This window comes from Hydractinia symbiolongicarpus, chromosome 4 (genome assembly GCF_029227915.1).
Source record: "Hydractinia symbiolongicarpus strain clone_291-10 chromosome 4, HSymV2.1, whole genome shotgun sequence".
Classification (NCBI taxonomy): domain Eukaryota; kingdom Metazoa; phylum Cnidaria; class Hydrozoa; order Anthoathecata; family Hydractiniidae; genus Hydractinia; species Hydractinia symbiolongicarpus.
Genome location: NC_079878.1, coordinates 24088535 through 24109090, shown reverse-complemented (window position 1 = coordinate 24109090; position 20556 = coordinate 24088535). Strand labels below are relative to the sequence as shown.

The 20556-nt window shown below is 31.3% G+C and overlaps 3 protein-coding genes across 5 annotated transcripts; 1 reads left to right on the top strand and 2 right to left on the bottom strand.

The window, feature by feature from the left end:
- The first annotated feature begins 251 nt into the window (after positions 1–251).
- On the top strand, positions 252–2342 carry LOC130641961 (uncharacterized). The gene is made up of 3 exons (XM_057449008.1): positions 252–807; positions 1369–1687; positions 1889–2342. The coding sequence occupies exons 1-3, from the start codon at positions 252–254 to the stop codon at positions 2145–2147; spliced, it is 1134 nt and encodes a 377-aa protein (XP_057304991.1). The 3' UTR covers positions 2148–2342.
- Positions 329–11669, bottom strand: LOC130641963 (methionyl-tRNA formyltransferase, mitochondrial-like). Of its 2 annotated transcripts, none has more exons than XM_057449011.1 (12): positions 11319–11669; positions 10583–10646; positions 10339–10433; positions 8432–8512; positions 7675–7797; positions 7194–7233; positions 5303–5365; positions 4340–4415; positions 3995–4086; positions 3461–3539; positions 3100–3164; positions 329–2830 (listed from the first exon to the last, which is right to left on the bottom strand). In XM_057449011.1, exons 1-12 carry the CDS (start codon positions 11444–11446, stop codon positions 2690–2692), a joined length of 1047 nt encoding a protein of 348 aa, XP_057304994.1. In that variant the 5' UTR covers positions 11447–11669; the 3' UTR covers positions 329–2689. The 2 variants fall into 2 exon arrangements, 1 of the variants encoding a protein (XP_057304994.1); XR_008982524.1 differs by having other exon boundaries at positions 2788–2830; positions 3100–3175.
- Positions 11670–11815: 146 nt separating this feature from the next.
- Positions 11816–19679, bottom strand: LOC130641958 (acetyl-coenzyme A transporter 1-like). 2 transcript variants are annotated; one of them, XM_057449004.1, is made up of 7 exons: positions 19093–19679; positions 17872–18157; positions 17341–17522; positions 14152–14293; positions 12787–12953; positions 12126–12350; positions 11816–12052 (listed from the first exon to the last, which is right to left on the bottom strand). In XM_057449004.1, the coding sequence occupies exons 1-7, from the start codon at positions 19519–19521 to the stop codon at positions 11894–11896; spliced, it is 1590 nt and encodes a 529-aa protein (XP_057304987.1). In that variant the 5' UTR covers positions 19522–19679; the 3' UTR covers positions 11816–11893. The 2 variants fall into 2 exon arrangements, with proteins under 2 accessions (XP_057304987.1, XP_057304988.1); XM_057449005.1 differs by lacking the exon at positions 12126–12350 and adding an exon at positions 12469–12681 and having other exon boundaries at positions 19093–19677.
- Between the last annotated feature and the right edge of the window lie 877 nt (positions 19680–20556).

The following is a 20556-nucleotide window of genomic DNA, read 5'->3' as shown; positions in this document are numbered from 1 at the left end:
ACCCTTAAGTAAACTATTTTTACATTCTCTAATTATAATTTTATGAGTAATGTTTGTTTATACAGCCAATAGGAACTTCTGAATATTATTACATCATTTTAAACCAATGATAACAAGACAAAAAATAAACGTCTATAGATACAGCGAGGAAAACAACATGGTAAACGAAAGATGGCTGAAAATTTTACGAGTAAAAAATAAACACTGCTTGGGTTTCCTTTCAAACAAGGTAAAAGCAAAAGTTTTTTATAATGGTAAAAACATACATATATACAGATAATTGTGAAGAACTACTTGAGTGCAGTGATATCGAGGATACAGACTCAGGTCTGGTGGCGGACGCTTCAGATGTGTTGCCAGATGAAGAGACGCTTGATTTTGATTACGAGTTAGAACTTGATCTAAGCAATGAAAACTTTGGAGAACTTTCCGAAAAATTAGACAATAACTGCATCGACAGCAATATAGAAAAGTTTGTACCGATTGAAAATCTGTCAGATAGTTCGCAGCATGTACCACAAAAGAATGAAAGCAAATCTGGAAAAGTTTCTGAAGAAAATAGCGGGAAAGTAACAACTTTTAGCAGAGAGCAAGCAAGACAATGGAGAAGAAAGAGGATATTAAACTCTCAACCAATCACACAACCTGTATTACATAGAAAACCACAGAACTTAGAACCACTTCTTCCCTTACCAGAAAAATTAAAACCGTTAGGTTCGAAAGGGAAAAACTTAAAAAAAAATGATAAACTTTTAAAGAAATTAAGCGATCCACTTCTGGGAGGAGAAAAAATCAGAAGCACAAGAGGTAAGTCAGAAGCTTTTCAAACCTATAAAATTTTCGCTACAGATTCCTCTTTTTTACGTAGTGTATATTCGTAGCTACGCACTTTTGCCCATTTTTGCGTACGTATATGCACAAGTAACACAAAATAGAAAGAGTCAGGCTTTTAAAGAAAAATAAAACTCCAAGAAAAAAAAACTACGATAACTTCTTTGCAGCACACTTTATTTTTAACTTCCTTTAATAAAAATAAGACCTCTTTTTTTCTTTTTCTTCCTACATAAATTAGGAAAATTATTTGAATAGAATTAAGTAACCAAATGTCAGATATTGTTTCAAAATAAACAACGTGAAATCTGACTAAATTTCTTAGTTGCGCATAAAAAAATGTAATCTGACGAGCAAGCCTGCAAAGTAGTTTCTTAAAAAAAATGAAAAGTTTGTTCTAAGAAGTAATAACATAGAACAAGTGGTCAGAAATTTTGTGAAATTTGAATACACGCTTAGAAAATTTAAAGCTAAAACGGACATATACAGTTGCTTATAAAAAACGTAAATTAATCGTAATTTCTAAACACATTTTAGGTCCACTTCCTATGAAATTAAGAGCATTACCCGAATCCTTTTGGAAAGAACCAAAATCTGTTCACACAAGTTCATTGGCTGGAAATCACTACTCAGTACTTCCACCGCTTTTCTCATCAGAGGAAAGCAATAGCAATCAAGAGGTGTTAAATATCCGCCCTGTAACGCCGCCTGATGAAAGAAAACAATCTCCTGGACATTCCCCACGCCATAAGAAGAAATGGGAGATGAAATCTGCACCAAACACCGAACTTTTGTTTAGTTTATTTGATAGTCTTGAAAATAAAGTTGATGAAAGATTAATTGTTCGTAGAGGGAGGTACGTCGCACTTAATCAACACATGTTTGTTGATTTGTTTTTGTATGTTTGTAAGAAACCTGTTTATAAGCACCTTAGTACTTGAATACATACAGGTGTGGAGAAAGTTTGACTAGAATGACGAATTTATCGTTTATTTTACTGTTTTCGTTGAAATCTTACTAAAAAACGTCAAAATAAGAAAAATTTATTTGCGTTTAGACCGAAAAAGAACCACTTGGAGCGAATACCACCACCGCCAGCTAGAGATAAAAACGATGATCCATGTATAGTCGACGCTTTGGCTGACAAACTATTTCCAGAATTATCCTTACATCAAAAACCTGGAAAAGAAAAGTCAGCATCGCAGAATTTCGCTATTGTTAGGATCGGGAAGGGAGAAAGAACGATAGAATTTCCTGCTATTCAAGTGGACCAAAATTATCCAGCAATTTTAAATGAGCTTGTCACACATATGTGAATTTTATCACATATTTAAAAATTGAACATATTTTTTACAAATGTAAATATTTATTTTTTATTAGATGCTATATGTATATTTATGTTGGGAAACTTTAAAGCTGTTTTTATATGTATATATGATATGCTGGGTAAAAGAAAATTTATGTTGTTAGTTATATACGCTCAGAATAGAAAAACTGATAAATGTATAAAACTGTACTTTTTCTTCTTTCTTGACACATAAATAATTTGTTTACTTTATTTGTACAAATCATTGAATGTATTTATTTTCTCGCAAATTTAAATTCCCTGAAATAATAAAAAGAATAGCAAAGAATTCAGGGATTTAGACACAAGATATTGTAGATATACGTTTTATAGCGTCCTTTCACAAAAAGATTTTTTTCTTTTCCTACGTAATAATTCTCACCCAAAAAGTAAGTTTTGTAACAAATTTTGCGCACAAACGAACTTTTTTGCGTAAATAAATAAAAATAAGCACACGCGCCAAAAGTAATACGAAAAAGCCAATTCATATAAATTACTGCATTTTCCCCCCTTTTAGTCAGTTTGAAAATTTTCAAATTTGATTTCGTTTTCATCACGAGTGTTTTTGTTCACGATATAACCATTATAAAAACTTCTGGCTGAAATTTTTTTCCTGTTTTGAACTTTAACTGACTCAAAGTATATCCAGCCATCCTAAAAAAAAAACAAATAGTGTCTACAAACAGTTTTCAACACATGCAAAAATTACATGTATGTTTTTTTTGTAATAAAAACATTCTTGCATATCAGAAAAACAACATGACATAATTTTTTTTATTTATGTAATGAACATTTTAAGCACAACTTGTTATCAATCGTTAGTTCTCCTTTAGGAACGGTAGAAATAGTAGTCAAATCGAGAATTTATTCCTCAATATGATAATAGTCGCCCTTTCAAATAGGAAACATTTTGGAGCCCTCACCTTCATCTTGAGAGCAAGTGAATTTGACTTTTTGTCATATCTGCAAGTACCGGTTACAACTGAATCTAAACACAATCTGAAATTAGGTAAAACCGAATAAGAAGCTTTCAGGATTAGAAATATTTTAAATATAGAACATTAAGAAACCAACTAGACACTTCACCAAGTTTTTTATAACAAAAAACGTGAAACAATACGTAAACCTGGAAATACTAGCCTTCTAAGAATAAATTTTTATGTCCTTCTAACAACTTTTTAAAGTTCAAGAAACTTATGAAGAAAATTTTTTCATCATCTCTGCACTTACTGTGTAGTGTCTGACATGACAACCCAACGTAATTTGAGAACTCTCATATCCTACCGTTGTCAGTTTGAGCATCCATCCTGATGATATTACCGATTTTAATTTGCATACCGTTCCAATATGAGCTCAGACCAAGCTGTAGAAACAATGAAGATTAAAGTACATTTTGTTTGGGTACTGTGACGCTCTTTTTTTTAAGCATAGGGGTAATTCTGTCTTCGCTTCGATACGCTAGGAATATTGCAAGTCGAGCCTTAAATTAGGCTCATTGGCATGCTTATATATTTTTCAGGGTGTATCAAAGAAAGTCGAAGAATTTGTCTTTTTTGACTTTGTATTGTGAAATCTGCGCCGCATTGTTCTCAATAAATAGATTCGAACATTTTTGTAAAAATCGAATGTTTTCATTAAAATTCAAATGCGAATTTCTATGTGCATTTTTTTAGTGATAATTGTGTTTGAGCATGGTTTGATAGTTCTTCTGTAATAAATTCTGAGCTACAAGGCTTATGTTATAAGACATTTCACCTTATATACATTATGCTTATAAAAAAACGTGTATTGAGTAAGTAGCACTGCTGATATAATTACCTTTTTCGGCAAAGCTCTTTGCATCCTATCAGTATCTGCACATTTATGACATTTGAAATTTATACGACCAGATTTTTTGTCAACTTTCGGAGCTAGAAGTATGAAACATGTAATGCGCACATTAAAATTCTCTCATTAAAATTTTACATACATTGCATATTTTGCAAAATCGTAGTCCGTAAAATTTTTGCACCAAATTAGGGTGTCCAATATTTAGCTACATTGAAAAATCACTGATTTTTAGGGAACCTACAGATCAAATTTTAAACGTATTTTCTAATATTTTGATTTCCCTGACCAAGTGGACTGGCTGCTCACTTTATTTTGTTCACTCAAGAAGTATACCGTGCGTAGCGAAGGCTTCGTTCTGTTCCGTTGCATTCTTTAATAAATCATCAAGATTATCCACAACATAAGGTATCTATGTAAAAAAAAGGTTTAGGTTATTTTAGCTGCATAAGCCATAAAACGTAAAAGCATATCAAATGAAAAAACATTTGTAGGGAGGCAAACTAAGAAGGTCCAAATCATAACATGATTCTAAGTATTGTCAACTATTAAAATATTCTAGAAAGCAAAAAATTAATTGACAGTCTAGGCTGTGTAGGCTTTGTGTTGGATGAATTTCAGCCATGTTAAATTTAAAATTGTCTATATGCCACATTTGATTTTACGCTTTACAAATAAAAGTTCCTTTTAGACCTGTGGAGCGCCATTCTTTTTCCCCACACACGCACAAAAACAATTTCTGTCAATCGTCATTTCACATCCAACTAAATTTCTGTCAATCGTCATTTCACATCCAACTAAATTTCTGTCAATCGTCATTTCACATCCAACTAAATTTCTGTCAATCGTCATTTCACATCCAACTAAATTTCTGTCAATCGTCATTTCACATCCAACTAAATTTCTGTCAATCGTCATTTCACATCCAACTAAATTTCTGTCAATCGTCATTTCACATCCAACTAAATTTCTGTCAATCGTCATTTCACATCCAACTAAATTTCTGTCAATCGTCATTTCACATCCAACTAAATTTCTGTCAATCGTCATTTCACATCCAACTAAATTTCTGTCAATCGTCATTTCACATCCAACTAAATTTCTGTCAATCGTCATTTCACATCCAACTAAATTTCTGTCAATCGTCATTTCACATCCAACTAAATTTCTGTCAATCGTCATTTCACATCCAACTAAATTTAGTCCCCTTCCTTAAACTTAACTTCATAGAAGAAAACATGGGTGCTAATCAACCGTGCTTTCATCAACTTTTTTTACATGCTAGAGAAACCAACTTACTAAGTCAGCTGACAGTTTGGATAAGCAAGTAAACAGCTGTTCATATGTGCATTGATTAGGTACCTGTAATATAGTGACGTCATTTAATTAATTTAATTAGCCTGTAATTATATGACGCAGATTCATCACCCCTAATTTTTGATTCGTTAAATACAAAAATAATTTTTTTCAAAAAAAATTCCCGTCTGTTCCATGTAATTACAACAATAAATTTAAAATTCTGATGTACAGGGCGCTGCTGGTTTTTTCTGGTATTTGCGTTGATTACATGTTTTCAAGTTGTCAAGTTATACAATACAGAAAAGACTGATATTTGTTGAAAGTTATGAAATTGTGACTGGAAGAATTCCTAAAAATTCTTATTTTTAACCGAATAAATTGTAAAACATATTAAAATAGAAAAAAATTCTTTTAGGCAACAAGAAAATTTAATGTGCCGTTGAGAAATCTTTTTTTTAATTTTTTTTTTAAAAAACGTTTAATAGAATACATTTTTGGAGAATCTTTTCCCATTAGCAGGCAACATTTTCGTAGATCAGGTATCTTATGTGCAAAAAATGCCTTTCTCCTACAAAGTACCTTATTAATACTAATTTTGCCAAGCATAATATTTGGCGATATTCATTTGAAATCGTCAAATTAAGTGCTCGCCAAATTTTTTTTTTCATCCACGTTAAATTAAAAGCTCGCCAAAAAAAAAAACAATTAATTTTTTTCATCTATCGCCAAATTAAGTGTTCGCTAAATTTTTTTTTATCTTTCGCCAAATTTAATGCATGAAGAAATATTTTACAGACAAAGAAATTCCACAGAAACGCATTCAATATAATCATTGACGACGAAGACGACAAAGAAAACTAAGCTAAATTTTACATGACTATTTTTTTGTTTTAAAATAAAGCATGTTCTTGTTTAAATATTTTGCTTTATCTTTTCTATCCTCTAAAGCTTTTAAGATAAAATTTGTAATCAACATAAAAAATAAAAGAAAATCTTTCCATCGCCGAATTAAATGCACGTCAAATTCAAGTCAAATTAGCCAAATTAAATGCACCCCCAATTTAAGATGTTTTGGGCAACGCCAAATTAAATGCTCGTCAAAAAAATCAATTTGGTTCATCGGAAAATTAAATGTTCGCCAAATTTTGTACGTATAATGTAATTAAAAAATACTTTCCTTAAATTAATCAACGCTATATGTAAAGAAATCCATGTTGAAATATTGCAAAAAGTCAACATTTTGCTTAGACACACATTGTCGGAGCAAGCATCCCTTTTTAACATCTTAATGGCGAACAATCATGATATTAAAAAAACAACTTTATAGCTATCCCCTTGATGATAATTATTTAAAAAAAATCCACACAAAAATACTGACATAAATGTCAATATAGGTCGTTTGTAGCATTTTACGGACTATAGCTGTGTAATACAAGAATTAATTTGACATATTATACCATTTTTCTATATCCAGTTGTACACGCATTTCTTTAATACTGACTTAAAAATTTTCATATGTGGTACATGAATTCGGTTTTTATATATTTTGGTCTGCAAAATATCACAATGCATGTATATAATGGTGACTAACATTCATTTTCGTATTTCTCAATAAATTTCCTATATTTTGATACATAATACCAATGATGACCAAGTTGAGGTCGATTTTTGAAGTCGACGTTTATCTCATGGACTAGTATCCTAAACTTTGAGCTGGTAATACCATAGTGATATTTGTTACATAAATTTCTTTCCTATTATTCTTTCAACTTTTCTTTTCTTACTCACCTATTTATCAAATTAATATATCAGCTTCTACGCCTTGCACCTCAAAATGTTACATAAGCTCTTTTACTTTTACTAATGTTATTACATTTTATGGGGACGATACCTGAATTTTTTCTTGATGTAGAATTCTTCCAACATCGAACCTAGATCAGAAATAACGCAGGTATGTTAGCAATTTTTAAACACGAAGCGTCAGGTTCTAATCGAAAATTTCTGTAAGTAAATTGAGGAGGCTTTAGGGAGTGCCTAGGGAGTGCCATTAAGAAGTTTTTTTCATTTTATCAATGGCGAAGGGAATTTTCCTGAAAAAAATATTTTTAAACTCAGATGAAGAAAAATGAAACAAACGAGAAAGTCACGATAAACATTTTTGTACTTTTTGATCTCCAAATTTTGTAGAAACTCACTATTAAAGCCTAAAAGGATAAAACACCTTCCATAAAACTTCCAATGTTTCACAGCAGAATATATTCACAGGTACAAAAAAATAATAAATAAATAATCGCAAGCCCATCGCTACACACAGCTGCCATCTTTAGCTCACATTAGAAAGTCGGAGAGTATTATAATATAGGTTATTTTACTTTTTCTTTGAAAGTTCAATCACTGAAACGCCAGTCTGTTCATCTGCTGCTAACAAGGTGTGTACAAGTGGGGCTGGACCTCTCCATCGTGGTAGCAAAGAAGGATGGATATTTATAGCTCCTCTGTGTGGAAAAAAACGTTCAATTAAGTTTTCACTTTTAAAGCAAAAATAAAATATTTTGCTGAATGCTTCATTGTTTTTCTAACTATTGACTTATTTTCGTTTCACTTTGCATCAAAAAAGGAAGACCTTATACCTATCAAAAACACTCCACTAACACGTTAAGTAACAAAAATAAGTATATTTTATAAGAATGTTTACACAATGTTTACACCATGTTAACACCATGTTAACACCATGTTATCACCATGTTAACACAATGTTAACACAATGTTAACACAATGTTAACACAATGTTAACACAATGTTTACACAATGTTTACACAATGTTTACACAATGTTAACACAATGTTAACACAATGTTAACACAATGTTAACACAATGTTTACACAATGTTAACACAATGTTTACACAATGTTAACACAATGTTTACACAATGTTTACACAATGTTCACAGAATGTTTACACAATGTTACATTCAAGAGTGGACCGACAACACTGATACCATTCACGACATCTTATTTTTAATGTACTTGTGACATTCTTATTGAAACTAGTAACTCTGCAATGCATCGATTAAGCGCCACAGCTCAGTTTAGGCAACTTATTGATGCATTACAGTGGTGATACACAAACCTTGAAAACATGGAGATGAAGGACGATGGGATAAAATCACCAAATGATGCAACCACTGCTAGATCATAGAAATCATCAAAACTAAAAAAAAAAACGGTTTCCAAAAATTTGCTTTTAGAACTGATTCATGTTTTTATATAACTTAGAAATACTTAGTAAGGCTAAAAGTTTTCCAGCTAAATTCTAACTTGTTAAAATTTATCTTAAACTTGTCAGAAACTTATAACAGGGAATACTAATTTTTTGTTCAACATCAATATTTCTACTTGGTTCTCGAGCAAATTCAAGTTGGTTTGTCGTTTATTAAAACATGTCTAACTTAACAAATGGTAAATTTGAATGGTAATGAAATTCATGATTAGGAACACATTGAACTATGAGAAAGTTTAATCAAGGGCACTTTTTATTAATTTGTGCAATTCTAGAGAAAGTTTTTCATTTTTTATTCGGTTTTATTCAAGGCTAAACTTGTACAATTTATGAATATCCTCTTAATAATTCGAGGCTAGACCTTCAGACGCCAAATTACCTTTATTTTTTAAACTAAAATTTTCATTTTTACAACAGTTCTCTTAAAGAAGTTCATACCAGTAATATTATTGTAGTGTAATACTCATGCATATTTGGAACAGAGTAATTTTTTTCTTGCTGTTTCATAAATATCGGCCTTTTCCTAATTATTTAACCATGTTTTAAATTTGTCACCGCGCTGTGAGGGAGACCAAAATATTATCTGAAGAAACAAAAACACAAACAAAACAGCAATTTAAATTCAGACAGTCAAAATATTTTGCATGATTTCATATTTAAAACTACTGAAACAAAACCTTCAAAAAATTAGGTATTTTTACAGAAAAAAACCCTCAACATTGTCAAACAAATAAAAATTGTTCAACAACTGCAGTAGGTGACATTGAAAGACAAATATCTGATAAAATGAAATTATATTGCTGAAAATATTCCCAAACATATTCTAATATGTCAGCCTCAAAAAGTGTGAAATTATTTATTTCTGTATATTGCACATTAGGGACTTTCTTCCAACCTGATCAACACTGTGTTAGTTACACAAAATCTAAATCATCTATATACTACATCAGTTTTTTCTGTTTTATGTATTCATCAAAAGTCTATACGGAATATTCAAAACCAACAGTTTTTCATATTGCATATGGTACTCAAGTTTAAATCGAAATGTGTAGAAGCAAATTGTGAATCAGAACACCTAAAATGCGAGAAACATTACTACTGGTATTTTGCATACTCTTCCCTCCCACCCAATGTTTACTCGCGATTTTAAAATCCACAGCTTTCAACACATATCATAAAAATCTACTAAAATCAGTCTTTTTTATTTATTGCAACGGTCTTCCTTTAAAGTTTACATAAACATAAAAAATATTATAGTTTACGACATGTTAAAATAAAAATTAAAAAAAGATCAGTTCATTCGATACATTGCATGCAGTCCATTTGCTTGTAAGTTGTCTTAAAATGTAAAAAATTAATTTTTTTCACTAAAAAATGTCCTAGAAATGTCCTTGAAATTTCAGTACCTAATGTTTCACTTGTGGCTAGTTACACCTTTCATAATTTAAAACTCAAACAATGATTCAGAGCCATATTCCTAAAATAACTACTAAGGCAACTACGGAGAGCTATAAAAGATAAATAACTACATAAATTATAGGTCGACCTTACAAAATTTAGCTAGTATCAAATGAAAACTTTCTATTTTAAAAAAAAAAGTACAGGCCCTGTTTAGTTTTTTGTTTAATGTAGTCACAATATAGCTTAATAATAAACCATTACTTAAATAAGAAACTATTTTCAATCAATATCTCAGTATAAGTTATTTTAACCAATTATCATATTAGCCAAAAGCATGGTGTGACATGAACTCATACCTTCGCTCAACTTTTGCTGTTTTCCAACATATATCACGCAGTTGATGATCTTCAGCATACTGTAGTACTGGTGGAAGTATTACTTTATTTTGTCTCTGTGAAAGTAAGATAGCACAATTCTTGTACACAAGAATTAAGAACGTTTGGAACGAAAGTTTCTGTTATAAATGATCATAAAGTAGGCTTCTACACTACTAAAAAAGGAAAGAAAACTAATATCAATTCAAATTAAAAAAAACATTACATTGACAAGTTGTACCCTTGTGCTAGCAACCACATCCAATTGAACAATTTTACTTGATGTTGTCCTAGAAAGACAAATGGAAAAAAGAAGTTCTACAAAAATATAAAGCGCCTGTGATTCTTTCTCCTTTCTCTAGGAGCAAAAATGCAAAAGAAAGATGCCTTATGAAGAATGGAATGATTCCATTTTTCTAAAATTATAAAGCATATATAGCAGATTACACGTTGTAAAGAATAATAAAAACATCTATAACGGCGACAAGTTGAGTTTATTTCAACAAACATATTGACACTTCTTATCTTGAACGATAAGCCTGTGGTAAATGCATTAAGACAAAAGAACAATAAAAAAGGTTCTTCATTTGCATTTTAATAACATGAGCAATTCGAAAAAATATTTTCGAATTAGTTTACTTGCTGCATCTATTGTTTAGAATTCGAAATGCTCTAAAATGTTTTTTTGCATACAGCAGGCTATGTAGCCATAAAAACAGTTTGATGAAAGCACGTGGTCCTATATATTATTTTGATCAGTGTTTTAAGCTCTAAACAATAGAAGAAACAGAATAAAAATATTTTTTTGAAGATGTCATCAAATTATGTTACCCTAACTGTTGGTCTCCATAATCAAGTGGATTCTTTTACAGGCTATTCCTCAATTTATTACTGAAATCACATCAATATATGGCTCATAGCCATGGGTAAAATAACACAAAAAACTCTTTGTGGATACAAACCTTAACTTGTTTAACGCATCTAATATTGAAACGCCAAAGTCGTCAGTTCCAAAAAAAAGAACTTTTAGTCCATTGATTGATGATAAATTTCGACGAAAAAAGTTAACACCTGGTAGAATAAGACACATTAATTTTCTAAATCTAAAAAAAAAAAATTGAACAATCGTTTTTTCAAACAAATCCAGGCTTTATTGCCCTTATTTCTAAAATTTTAATGGTAAAATGTAAGCTCCTTTAGGGATGCAACATAAAAGCTGTTGTAAATAGAACGAACAAAGCATTTGTTAGTCTAAACAAAAATGACAACACACAAGCAGATAATTCTGCAGAAAAGTTTTTTAATGTAAGGTACTAAAATTATTTCATGGTAATCATATTTTGCTTATTCAATCTCCATAGGTCCTACTCAAAGTTCGGAAGTTTGTCCAAACGAATTTTGCAGGTCTTTGCAATTAGAGGTCATAAAAATATGAGGAGTGCTAAAGAAGACATAGAAGTAATGGAGAATGTATATTTCTGACTGTAATATTAAAATTACAAAGAACAACATGAAATAATTTATCATTTTAAATAATTTAGGTTACTTTCCAGGCTTTTTCTCGCATATTTTGAAGTCGCGTCAGTGAATGTCTTCTCCATAAAAGCCACAAAAATCCAAGAACTATACATACACCACTCTCAATGTAATATCCATCAATGGCAGTCTCACATGTGCCACCTGAGGCTGTACAAGCCTGCATAAAAAATATAATATAAAGTTAATTATATAACAACAATAATTACACATTTCAAAGCAAACACAATTACCTGTTTCTGTGAAGCATTATTACAAGTTTGGGTTGTTTTTGAAGAGTGGCAAAGCGTCCATGTCAACCCCTCGACAAAGTAAAGTACGACAAATTGGACCCATCTGCCACCCAAATTATTAAACGTGTTTAGCATTGTCATGTATGTTCCACCAATTCTATACTCAGCAACACTCACTTTGTTGTGAAAGCTTGTCAGGCTAACACCCATCGTGTATAGAGAAATCTTAAGAATGAAAAACACTCTTTCACAATTTTCTTTAAATACCCAAGTGAAACTTGTGGCAGATACATGACAAGGCAGAACACGATCAAAAAGCTAGTCAAAAACTTTCAAAGCCCACCTCTTTTTGCTTTAGATCAGCACAGGCTAACTTATTAACTGTGCACTCCTTCATTGATAATGGATCTACAAGCCAAAGTACCAGCGTAGCTGGCCAATTTCCACCCAAGTTGGAGATTGTGTTCAACAACGTCATGTATGTGCCACCAATTTTTGGGTCACTAACTTTCGCAAAAAACGCCATGATAGACACAAACATACTATACAAGGTAACCTGACAAGGAGAAAAAATATATAATAACATTGTTTAAATCGCTAAAATATCATTTTATTATCTGCTAATCTTGTATTGTCAACATTCATTAAAATTTATAAATACCTGATGTAGTCCATAGATAAACAAAATCACCGCAAAGTAGTAATAGGGTAATTCTTGCCCTCCTTCAGGACGAATATGATTAGTCCAGTAAACAACCAAAGCAAATATGCCACCCATAAATAGTCGAAACGGAACTGCTCTTTTAAACACATCAAGTGGTCTTGGACCTAGAGATGAAATTGGTATGTCATAGGGTTGTCACAAAGTTGTGAGGTTTCTTTGTAAATTTCTTAATATTGTCTTAATATTATGCCTAAGTGTCGGTACCCTGTTTGACTGAACATAACTTTTGTTGGGCATGTGACTTAGTGCTGACACTGTGTTTCTTTTTAACTTACAATGAAAAAACTGGTAGCAATTTTTAAGAGTGCTGCAGGTAAAGGTTCTACTAATTATGTACATATTTACTTAATTTATGTTTATTACCACCTAGTTACCGTAGTGTTGCTAAGACAACATATATATTGGTACTATTACCAAAAAAATACAGAGCAGATTTCCTTTCCAAAATGTCATATGTTTTTATTATGTTTTTTTACTTGGCCATCTGTAAATGCAATATACTACAGCTGTACCAGTTCAATGGCATTACCCTCCCTGTCACAGTAAGTCGTGCATTTAAAAAAATTTTTTTTCAAGTTTCGCTACACTTAGGTAGGCTGGGCAAAAGACTGCATGATCTTGTAGGAAATTCAGTTTACATTCAGAAAAACCCAGTGAGTGTCCAAAAACTGACTAGATTTTGAGACATAGTTTTTCCAAAACCGTAACTAAGAGCACCTGCCCTGCGAGTGGCTTGAAATGAAAGGGTAAATATCAATATTTCTGAAAAGCACTGTCTTTATTAGCATTAGTTTTTATCTCAAGGTCGTTATTTCACTTTTTTAAGTCTACAATTTACCACGAATCAAAGTTATAGCATACATAACTTTTTATAGAGATAAAATGAGGTCTTTGGTTCATGGAAATATGAATTATTTTAATCTTATTACTGAAACAAAAGTGATATTTCCACACAGCTTGTTGGATCTAGTTGGAAAAATTTTAGAAATTAAAAAGAAAAACAAAAGCCAGAAGCAAAATTCAAGTAATATTGGATTTTGCCATGGGCCTTTTCGACTAGTATTACAATAATAGAAGTTGGATCATGTTGAATTTCCAATGGGTAAATATTTATGGATGTTTCAAAGAGTGAATTTCTAAGGATTTTTTCACAGGCTAACCATTCATTTTAATAGAACATATCATTTCAAAAATATAAATAATTCCTGATTTTCGCTATTCTTTGGCCAAAGAGATCAGTCCAATTTTCAATTAAAACTGGTACTGAAAAGTCAAATATATACCCGAAAGTACAAAACGCACCAGCAGTAAATTTGCTTATAACCAAGGGTAGCAAAATTTGCAATGGAACCAGAGGAACAGCTAACAATGCCAATGTTTCTTTTTTGACACCTGCTTCAATCAGTTTTAAACCGGTAACTGCATCAGCAGCAGAAAATCCAATCTATAGGAGAAAAATTTGGTAAAAACTTGTATTATTATAGCTATAGAATTATTCTGGAGCTAAGATTTGATGCAACATGTAAAAAAAATGTGGTGGCATCATGTTGCACTATGCAGTGTAGAGCATTTAATGTTGTTTCTCGAGAAGTAACACCATAAAAACAAAAATCCTCAATTAACTAGAAGTAGTGAAAACAAAAGTTTAACAGTAATACTGTGAAACTATTTTAAATAAGAACATTGCATGACGAAGCTGCATCACGCCATACCTCATGGTTAACAGATAGTTTGAATTTAAATTCCAGAACATTTCATGACTTGGTAGGAGATTTTTCTTGTCTTTTCAAGACAAAATTATAAGTAAAATAACCAGAAGCTTAATCATTGTGAAAATCAGAGGGATGTAAAGTGATTTTCTTTAAAAACTATATATTCGTCTACACATTCCACTAGACATCATCAGAGTGTATATTTTTTACAAATTAAAAGTTAAAATGTTACAGTAAGTAAGCGTTTCTATGGATACATATATATTATATAAAAACAGTAATAAAAAATAACGACCTAATTCAACAATTTCAATTACACTGATTGTTCTTGAACATTCAAGGTTGGTTTAACGTGCTTAATATGTAATGCTTCTGCCAACTTTCTTTTGAATTTGTTGTTTCTATAGCCACCAGACAGAATTTCGAAATCGTTTATGGTGACACTTTGGTGGGCAAACTTCTGTGCATGTTCAACCAAATGTGACTTTTTATGACGTCCATGGTGGTCCGTGATGCGTTCTACAAATCCTCTACCTACTTCTGCTATAAACGTAGCTTCACAACTTTGATCAGGACATGTGGCTTCATATATCAAGTCATGTTTGTGTTTTTTCTCAATCTTATCTTTAACATTGAATTTCGAACTTAGTTTTATTCCTGTGTAGATAATTTGCACGTATTGTTTGCAGGTACAACCTTTTTCAAAGTGTTACGTAATAACTTTTGTAGTTGTTCAAAAATTTGAAAGAGAGAAACAATAAACACAATGATAACCGTAAACGAAACTACTTAAAACACATAGTTCATAATTTCTCATCTTATGTTCTTTCCGATGATGAATCTACCGCTCTTTCGTTTGACCATCATTTTCCCATTAAGTCAAGAGATGTTTCCACAGAAGTAGAATTTGAAAAATTTTATCAAGGTTTACTTCGTAGTTTTACACATATACCCGATAATGAATTAACCTTGTTGAAAACAAAATTAAGAAGTAAGATTGACATTCCATATAAATATAAAAAAGTAATTGATAACTTATCAAACAATAGAAATATTATCATATTGAAACAAGACAAGGGAAGAGAGGTTGTAATCTTAGATGCAACAAATTATGCTGATAAATGTATGGAATTGTTAAACACTGATCAGTTTAAAAAGCTTCCAAATGATCCTACAGCAACAACATAAAGGAAGATACAAAATGCCCTTAGGAAGATTAAATCCAAACTATCAGAAAGTGAGTACAAACAATTATACCCAACAGGTTCAGCACTAGCGAGATTCTATGGTACTGCGAAAATACATAAATAACAAACAAATGGAACAGTGAATGATTTACCTATACACCCAATAATCTCTAACATCAATACAGCTTCATACAACCTTGCTAAATACTTAGCAAAACTTTTATCACCACTAAGTACATCTGAATACACTGTTAAAAGCACCAATGAGTTCATCACACATATAAAACAACAGTATATACCAAGAAACTCAAAGCTTATATCATTTGATGTCACTTCATTATTTACTAACGTTCCTTTAGACTTCACAATTGACATTATTCTTAAACAATTTACACCAACAAGGATTAAGACGAATATACCTAAACAACAAATGAAAGAACTTCTCATACTTTGCACGAAAAATGTTTATTTTAGCTGTATTAACGAAATTTTTATACATGGTTCAGTTAGAAAGAACAATTCTACCATCCTTGAAAGATCACATGAGCCCATAGAGAAGGTATGTTGACAACACTATTGCGTACATAAAAGAAGGTTCGATAGATTTTGTTATGTCGAAATTGAACAATTTCCATAACAACATTAAATTCACATATGAAACAGAGCAGAATGGTACTATTGCTTTCTTGGATGTACTTGTAATAAGGGAAGAATTTGGAATCCAAACCACAGTATATCGTAAAAGTACTAATAACAATATATATCTTCATTGGCAGTCGTTTGCGCCAACCACATGGAAAAGAGGTACATTACAAACCTTAGTGTCTAGAGCATTCAAAGTATGTTCCAACGAAGAAAAAACACAAACATGACTTGATATATAAAGCCACATGTCCTGATCAAAATTGTGAAGCTACGTATATAGGAGAAGTAGGTAGAAGATTTGTAGAACGCATCACGGACCACCATGGACGTAATAAAAAGTCACATTTTGTTGAACATGCACAGAAGTTTGCCCACCAAAGTGTAACCATAGACGAATTCGAAATTCTGTCTGACGGCTATAGAAACAACAAATTCAAAAGAAAGTTGGCAGAAGCATTACATATTAAGCACGTTAAACCAACCTTGAATGTTCAAGAACAATCAGTGGCATTGAAATTGTTGAATTAGGTCGTTATTTTTTATTACTGTTTTTATATAATATATATGTATCCATAGAAACGCTTACTTACTGTAACATTTTAACTTTTAATTTGTAAAAAATATACACTCTGATGATGTCTACTGGAATGTGTAGACGAATATATAGTTTTTAAAGAAAATCGTTTCACATCCCTCTGATTTTCACAATGATTAAGCTTCTGGTCATTTACAAAAAAAAAACAAGAAACAGCTAACCATTCAGAAACAAAATACTAATAGTTTGGTTTGAAGTACTTTTTAGGAATACTTCATGAAAGTCTTGGAAAAAAATTTAAACATCATGATTTCCAAAATTTAAATCAACACATTACTTTCTAGGATGATAATTACATATTATACAACATTTGTGTGTGTGTGGACAAAAATATGACAAATATGACACATACTTTGACAGTCAATAAAACCACAATTAGCTCTTGAACTGCAGGTAGCTTAACAATTTTTAACAACATAAGATAAGTTCCAATCACACCATGATCTTCAACATCAGCGTCTATTTTCTCATGTTTGAAAATCCACACCAGTGTGGTAGTCGAAAGAAAAACAACTCCCCAAAAAAACAAGAAACCTAAACATAAGACAAAGAGTTTGGTTTATATACACTTTGACTATTCTTGCTTAAAAGTTCAAAGTATTAAAATGCAAAACTTTCAGACTTTAAAAACTAGAATCATGGTTATGTTGATGATAGTACTAAATTTGAAACTTGAGGCCTATCAAAGCCTGATTTTGTGCCTAATTTTTTGCCTTTTCATACTTGGCCAAAAGTTAAAAGCCTGCTGCATATCATTTAATAAAGTTGAAAAATCTAAATCAAGACCTTAGATAATGACAATGATATCAATAACCATAAAAAAATCAAGTTATTACATAAAGTTTTTCAGTCGAAAATAATTTCACAGAACAAAAAAGTTGACCTGGTAATGTTATCATGCCCAAATCTTGCGGCTCAGTTCTAATATATTTATTGCAAAAATCTGCAGAGCTGAAAGCTAATAATACAACATTTCCAATAAAGTATCCAGCAGTTTGACCAACACTGTTACAAGTGGAAGCATATCCAACATTGCGTTTTTCCAACATTGTCAATGCCCATCCATCAACTGCTATGTCTTGTGTAGCAGCCAAAAAGTTTAGAGCAAAGAAGATGACAGTCAAGAAAAGTACATCTGGAACATCACTATTTAAAATTGCATCAACTTTCTAAATAAAAGAAGGTCTGGAGTATTGTTTCATGTAAACAACTTAACCCATGCTGATCATGTTAGCATAAAGTGATGGTAACAATTTACTGATCAAATTCAGGCAGACCTTAATAGCCTTTCCCCCAATTGTATATATTTCCTTTTGTAGAAAAAATTTATAGAGTTCTAGATACCATTTATTACATACTATGACAGAATATTTGTCACAAGAAATATTTAAAATGACCTGCCAACATCAAAATGTTATTAGGGATATGCAAAGATCTGAATAAAGGCATCCTAAGTCGCTTAAAATGTAACTTCATATGAATGTTTTAACTCACACAGGCATGCTATTTTTTTTAATCTATGAAAAAATTTATACCATAATCTAAACATTTAAAATTTGTCAAAGCGATTTTTGACAAATATTTAAACAGAACTCAAGACATATATCAAGATATCAAGATAATATCAAGATATTATCATGTCATGAACAAGCGTGTTTGTTTTAGACTATGTTTCGACAGCTACAACTGTCATCAATGGACAATAATCGTAATCATCTTTGGCTATTTATTAGTTAAGGAGATAATTAGAGGAACAAAATCAACCAATCAGATTAAAGCAATTAAAGTAATTAACTTTCTTACAAACCACCCAAATGTAAGCAATAGATTGATTAAAAACGATCCTTTTTCTAAAAGTTCGCTTTATGTTATGTTCTTTTTTCCAAAAGAGTATGATTACATGTCAATTGTGAAGTCTAAAGGAACGTTAGTAAATAATGATTACATGTGAACAACATAACTCATGCTGATCCTGCTGTCGATGACAGCTGTAGCTGTCTAAATGTAGTCTAGAATAAACTTGCTTGTTCATGACATGATAATATCTAAATTATTCAATGACAATGACTGAACAGATAAGTGGTAACATTTTTAAAGAACTCACCATAGAAAGCATAATCATAAATAACCCTATCAAATATTGAACTGGAACTAGCCAGCTTTTTCTTCTTCCAAAACGTTCGTAAAAAACAGCATCCACTACTGGTGCCCATAACAACTTCAGACTAAACGGCCAGTAAACAAAGCTAAAGACTGCTTGTTGTTTGTATGAAATATTTTTATTTTGCAGTATCATGGGTATGCTACCTGCCATACCAAGGGGGATTCCTTGCAATACATACAACAAGAGCAACAAGAACACATTATTGTAGTCCCCATCTAAGTTAGCAACAAGACTTTCCATTTCCACGTCAGCATATTTGTCTTTACTGTCTTGGTTTTGGATTTTCTTGTTTACGTCTATGTTGACAACTTTATCACTGTCTGCATCTACTTGCTCAACACTTAATTGCTTCCCATCGCGTAGCCGCATGTTAACATATAAAAATATACTTGTTAGGAGCTAAAAATTACTATAACAACGTGATAATGCACCCTCTAATTCCAATCTGAACATAAATATTCCAAAGATATATTTTTTTATTTTTTATATGGTGTAGTTGTATACCTAAAAGTAACAAAACAATAATTAACAATAATTGTTTCCAACATAAAATTAAAGAAGTTTTTTCTTCATTCCGTTTTTGCCTTTTTAGGCAAAAGGAAAGTGATCAATGATGAAACGTAAGAGTTGTAACTCTTACATTTTATCATTGATCACTTTTATAAAGAAGATGTGATCGATTTAAGTGTGTAGTGTATGCGTGCAAGTAAATTGTTGGACATTGGACATATCCAACCATTTTTGAGATTGTTGGTCAAAAATTTTTAACAAACTTAAAAAATATCTGGTCATTTTTTCAAAAACTGTGATATTATTTTTTTAAAACTTGTTCTAAATTTTATGAAAATAATGTGAAAGAAGTTAAATACAATTCAGATACAAGTATTGCTATTAATTGTGAATACAGAAAAAATGTATTTAAAAGTGTTCCTTTGTTCGAAATAAACTTGTGCGATTTTTAATTCTCCATTTACTGCTTCTACAACGGAAGAGAGTGTTATGACAAGCATAATAGCCGATGCATTTTCGCATCACGCATGCAGTTAATATTTTTGTTGTTGCAAACAAAAATAATATTTTAGTATTTATCTATATTTTAGTTGACAATATTTTAAGTCTTTCACAGCATTAAAATTAAAACTCTTATAATAATACAGAGACTGTGTCTGTTTGTAACAGGCAAAGTGGATATCGCCATTTTCCTTTGATGTCGCCGAAAAACTTATGTCTAATATGTTAAATTTTCTGACGTTACAGCGCGACGTCAATAACACTACTTTAATGTCAATATCCTATATTAAATTAATGAAGCCATTATAGTGCACCTAAAACTTTGAGGCCAAATAACTTGGGTGGTGACGTCAATTATTTTTCACTGCGTGTGTAACTAGGGACCACCTAGGG

Bases quoted from the DNA above. Each gene is read 5' to 3' on its own strand.
- LOC130641961 (XM_057449008.1), top strand. From the start codon at position 252: ATGGTAAAAACATACATATATACAGATAATTGTGAAGAACTACTTGAG. The intron at 808-1,368 runs GTAAGTCAGAAG...AACACATTTTAG, and splicing joins AAAAATCAGAAGCACAAGAG to GTCCACTTCCTATGAAATTA. The intron at 1,688-1,888 runs GTACGTCGCACT...ATTTGCGTTTAG, and splicing joins TTAATTGTTCGTAGAGGGAG to ACCGAAAAAGAACCACTTGG.
- LOC130641963 (XM_057449011.1), bottom strand. From the start codon at position 11,446: ATGTGTCTTATTCTACCAGGTGTTAACTTTTTTCGTCGAAATTTATCA. The intron at 4,087-4,339 runs GTATACTTCTTG...TCATACTTCTAG, and splicing joins CGAAGCCTTCGCTACGCACG to CTCCGAAAGTTGACAAAAAA. The intron at 2,831-3,099 runs GTGAGGGCTCCA...TTTTTTTTTTAG, and splicing joins CACTTGCTCTCAAGATGAAG to GATGGCTGGATATACTTTGA.
- LOC130641958 (XM_057449004.1), bottom strand. From the start codon at position 19,521: ATGCGGCTACGCGATGGGAAGCAATTAAGTGTTGAGCAAGTAGATGCA. The intron at 18,158-19,092 runs GTGAGTTCTTTA...TCTTTTATTTAG, and splicing joins TTATGATTATGCTTTCTATG to AAAGTTGATGCAATTTTAAA. The intron at 12,351-12,786 runs GTATTTATAAAT...TTCATTCTTAAG, and splicing joins TTATCTATGGACTACATCAG to ATTTCTCTATACACGATGGG.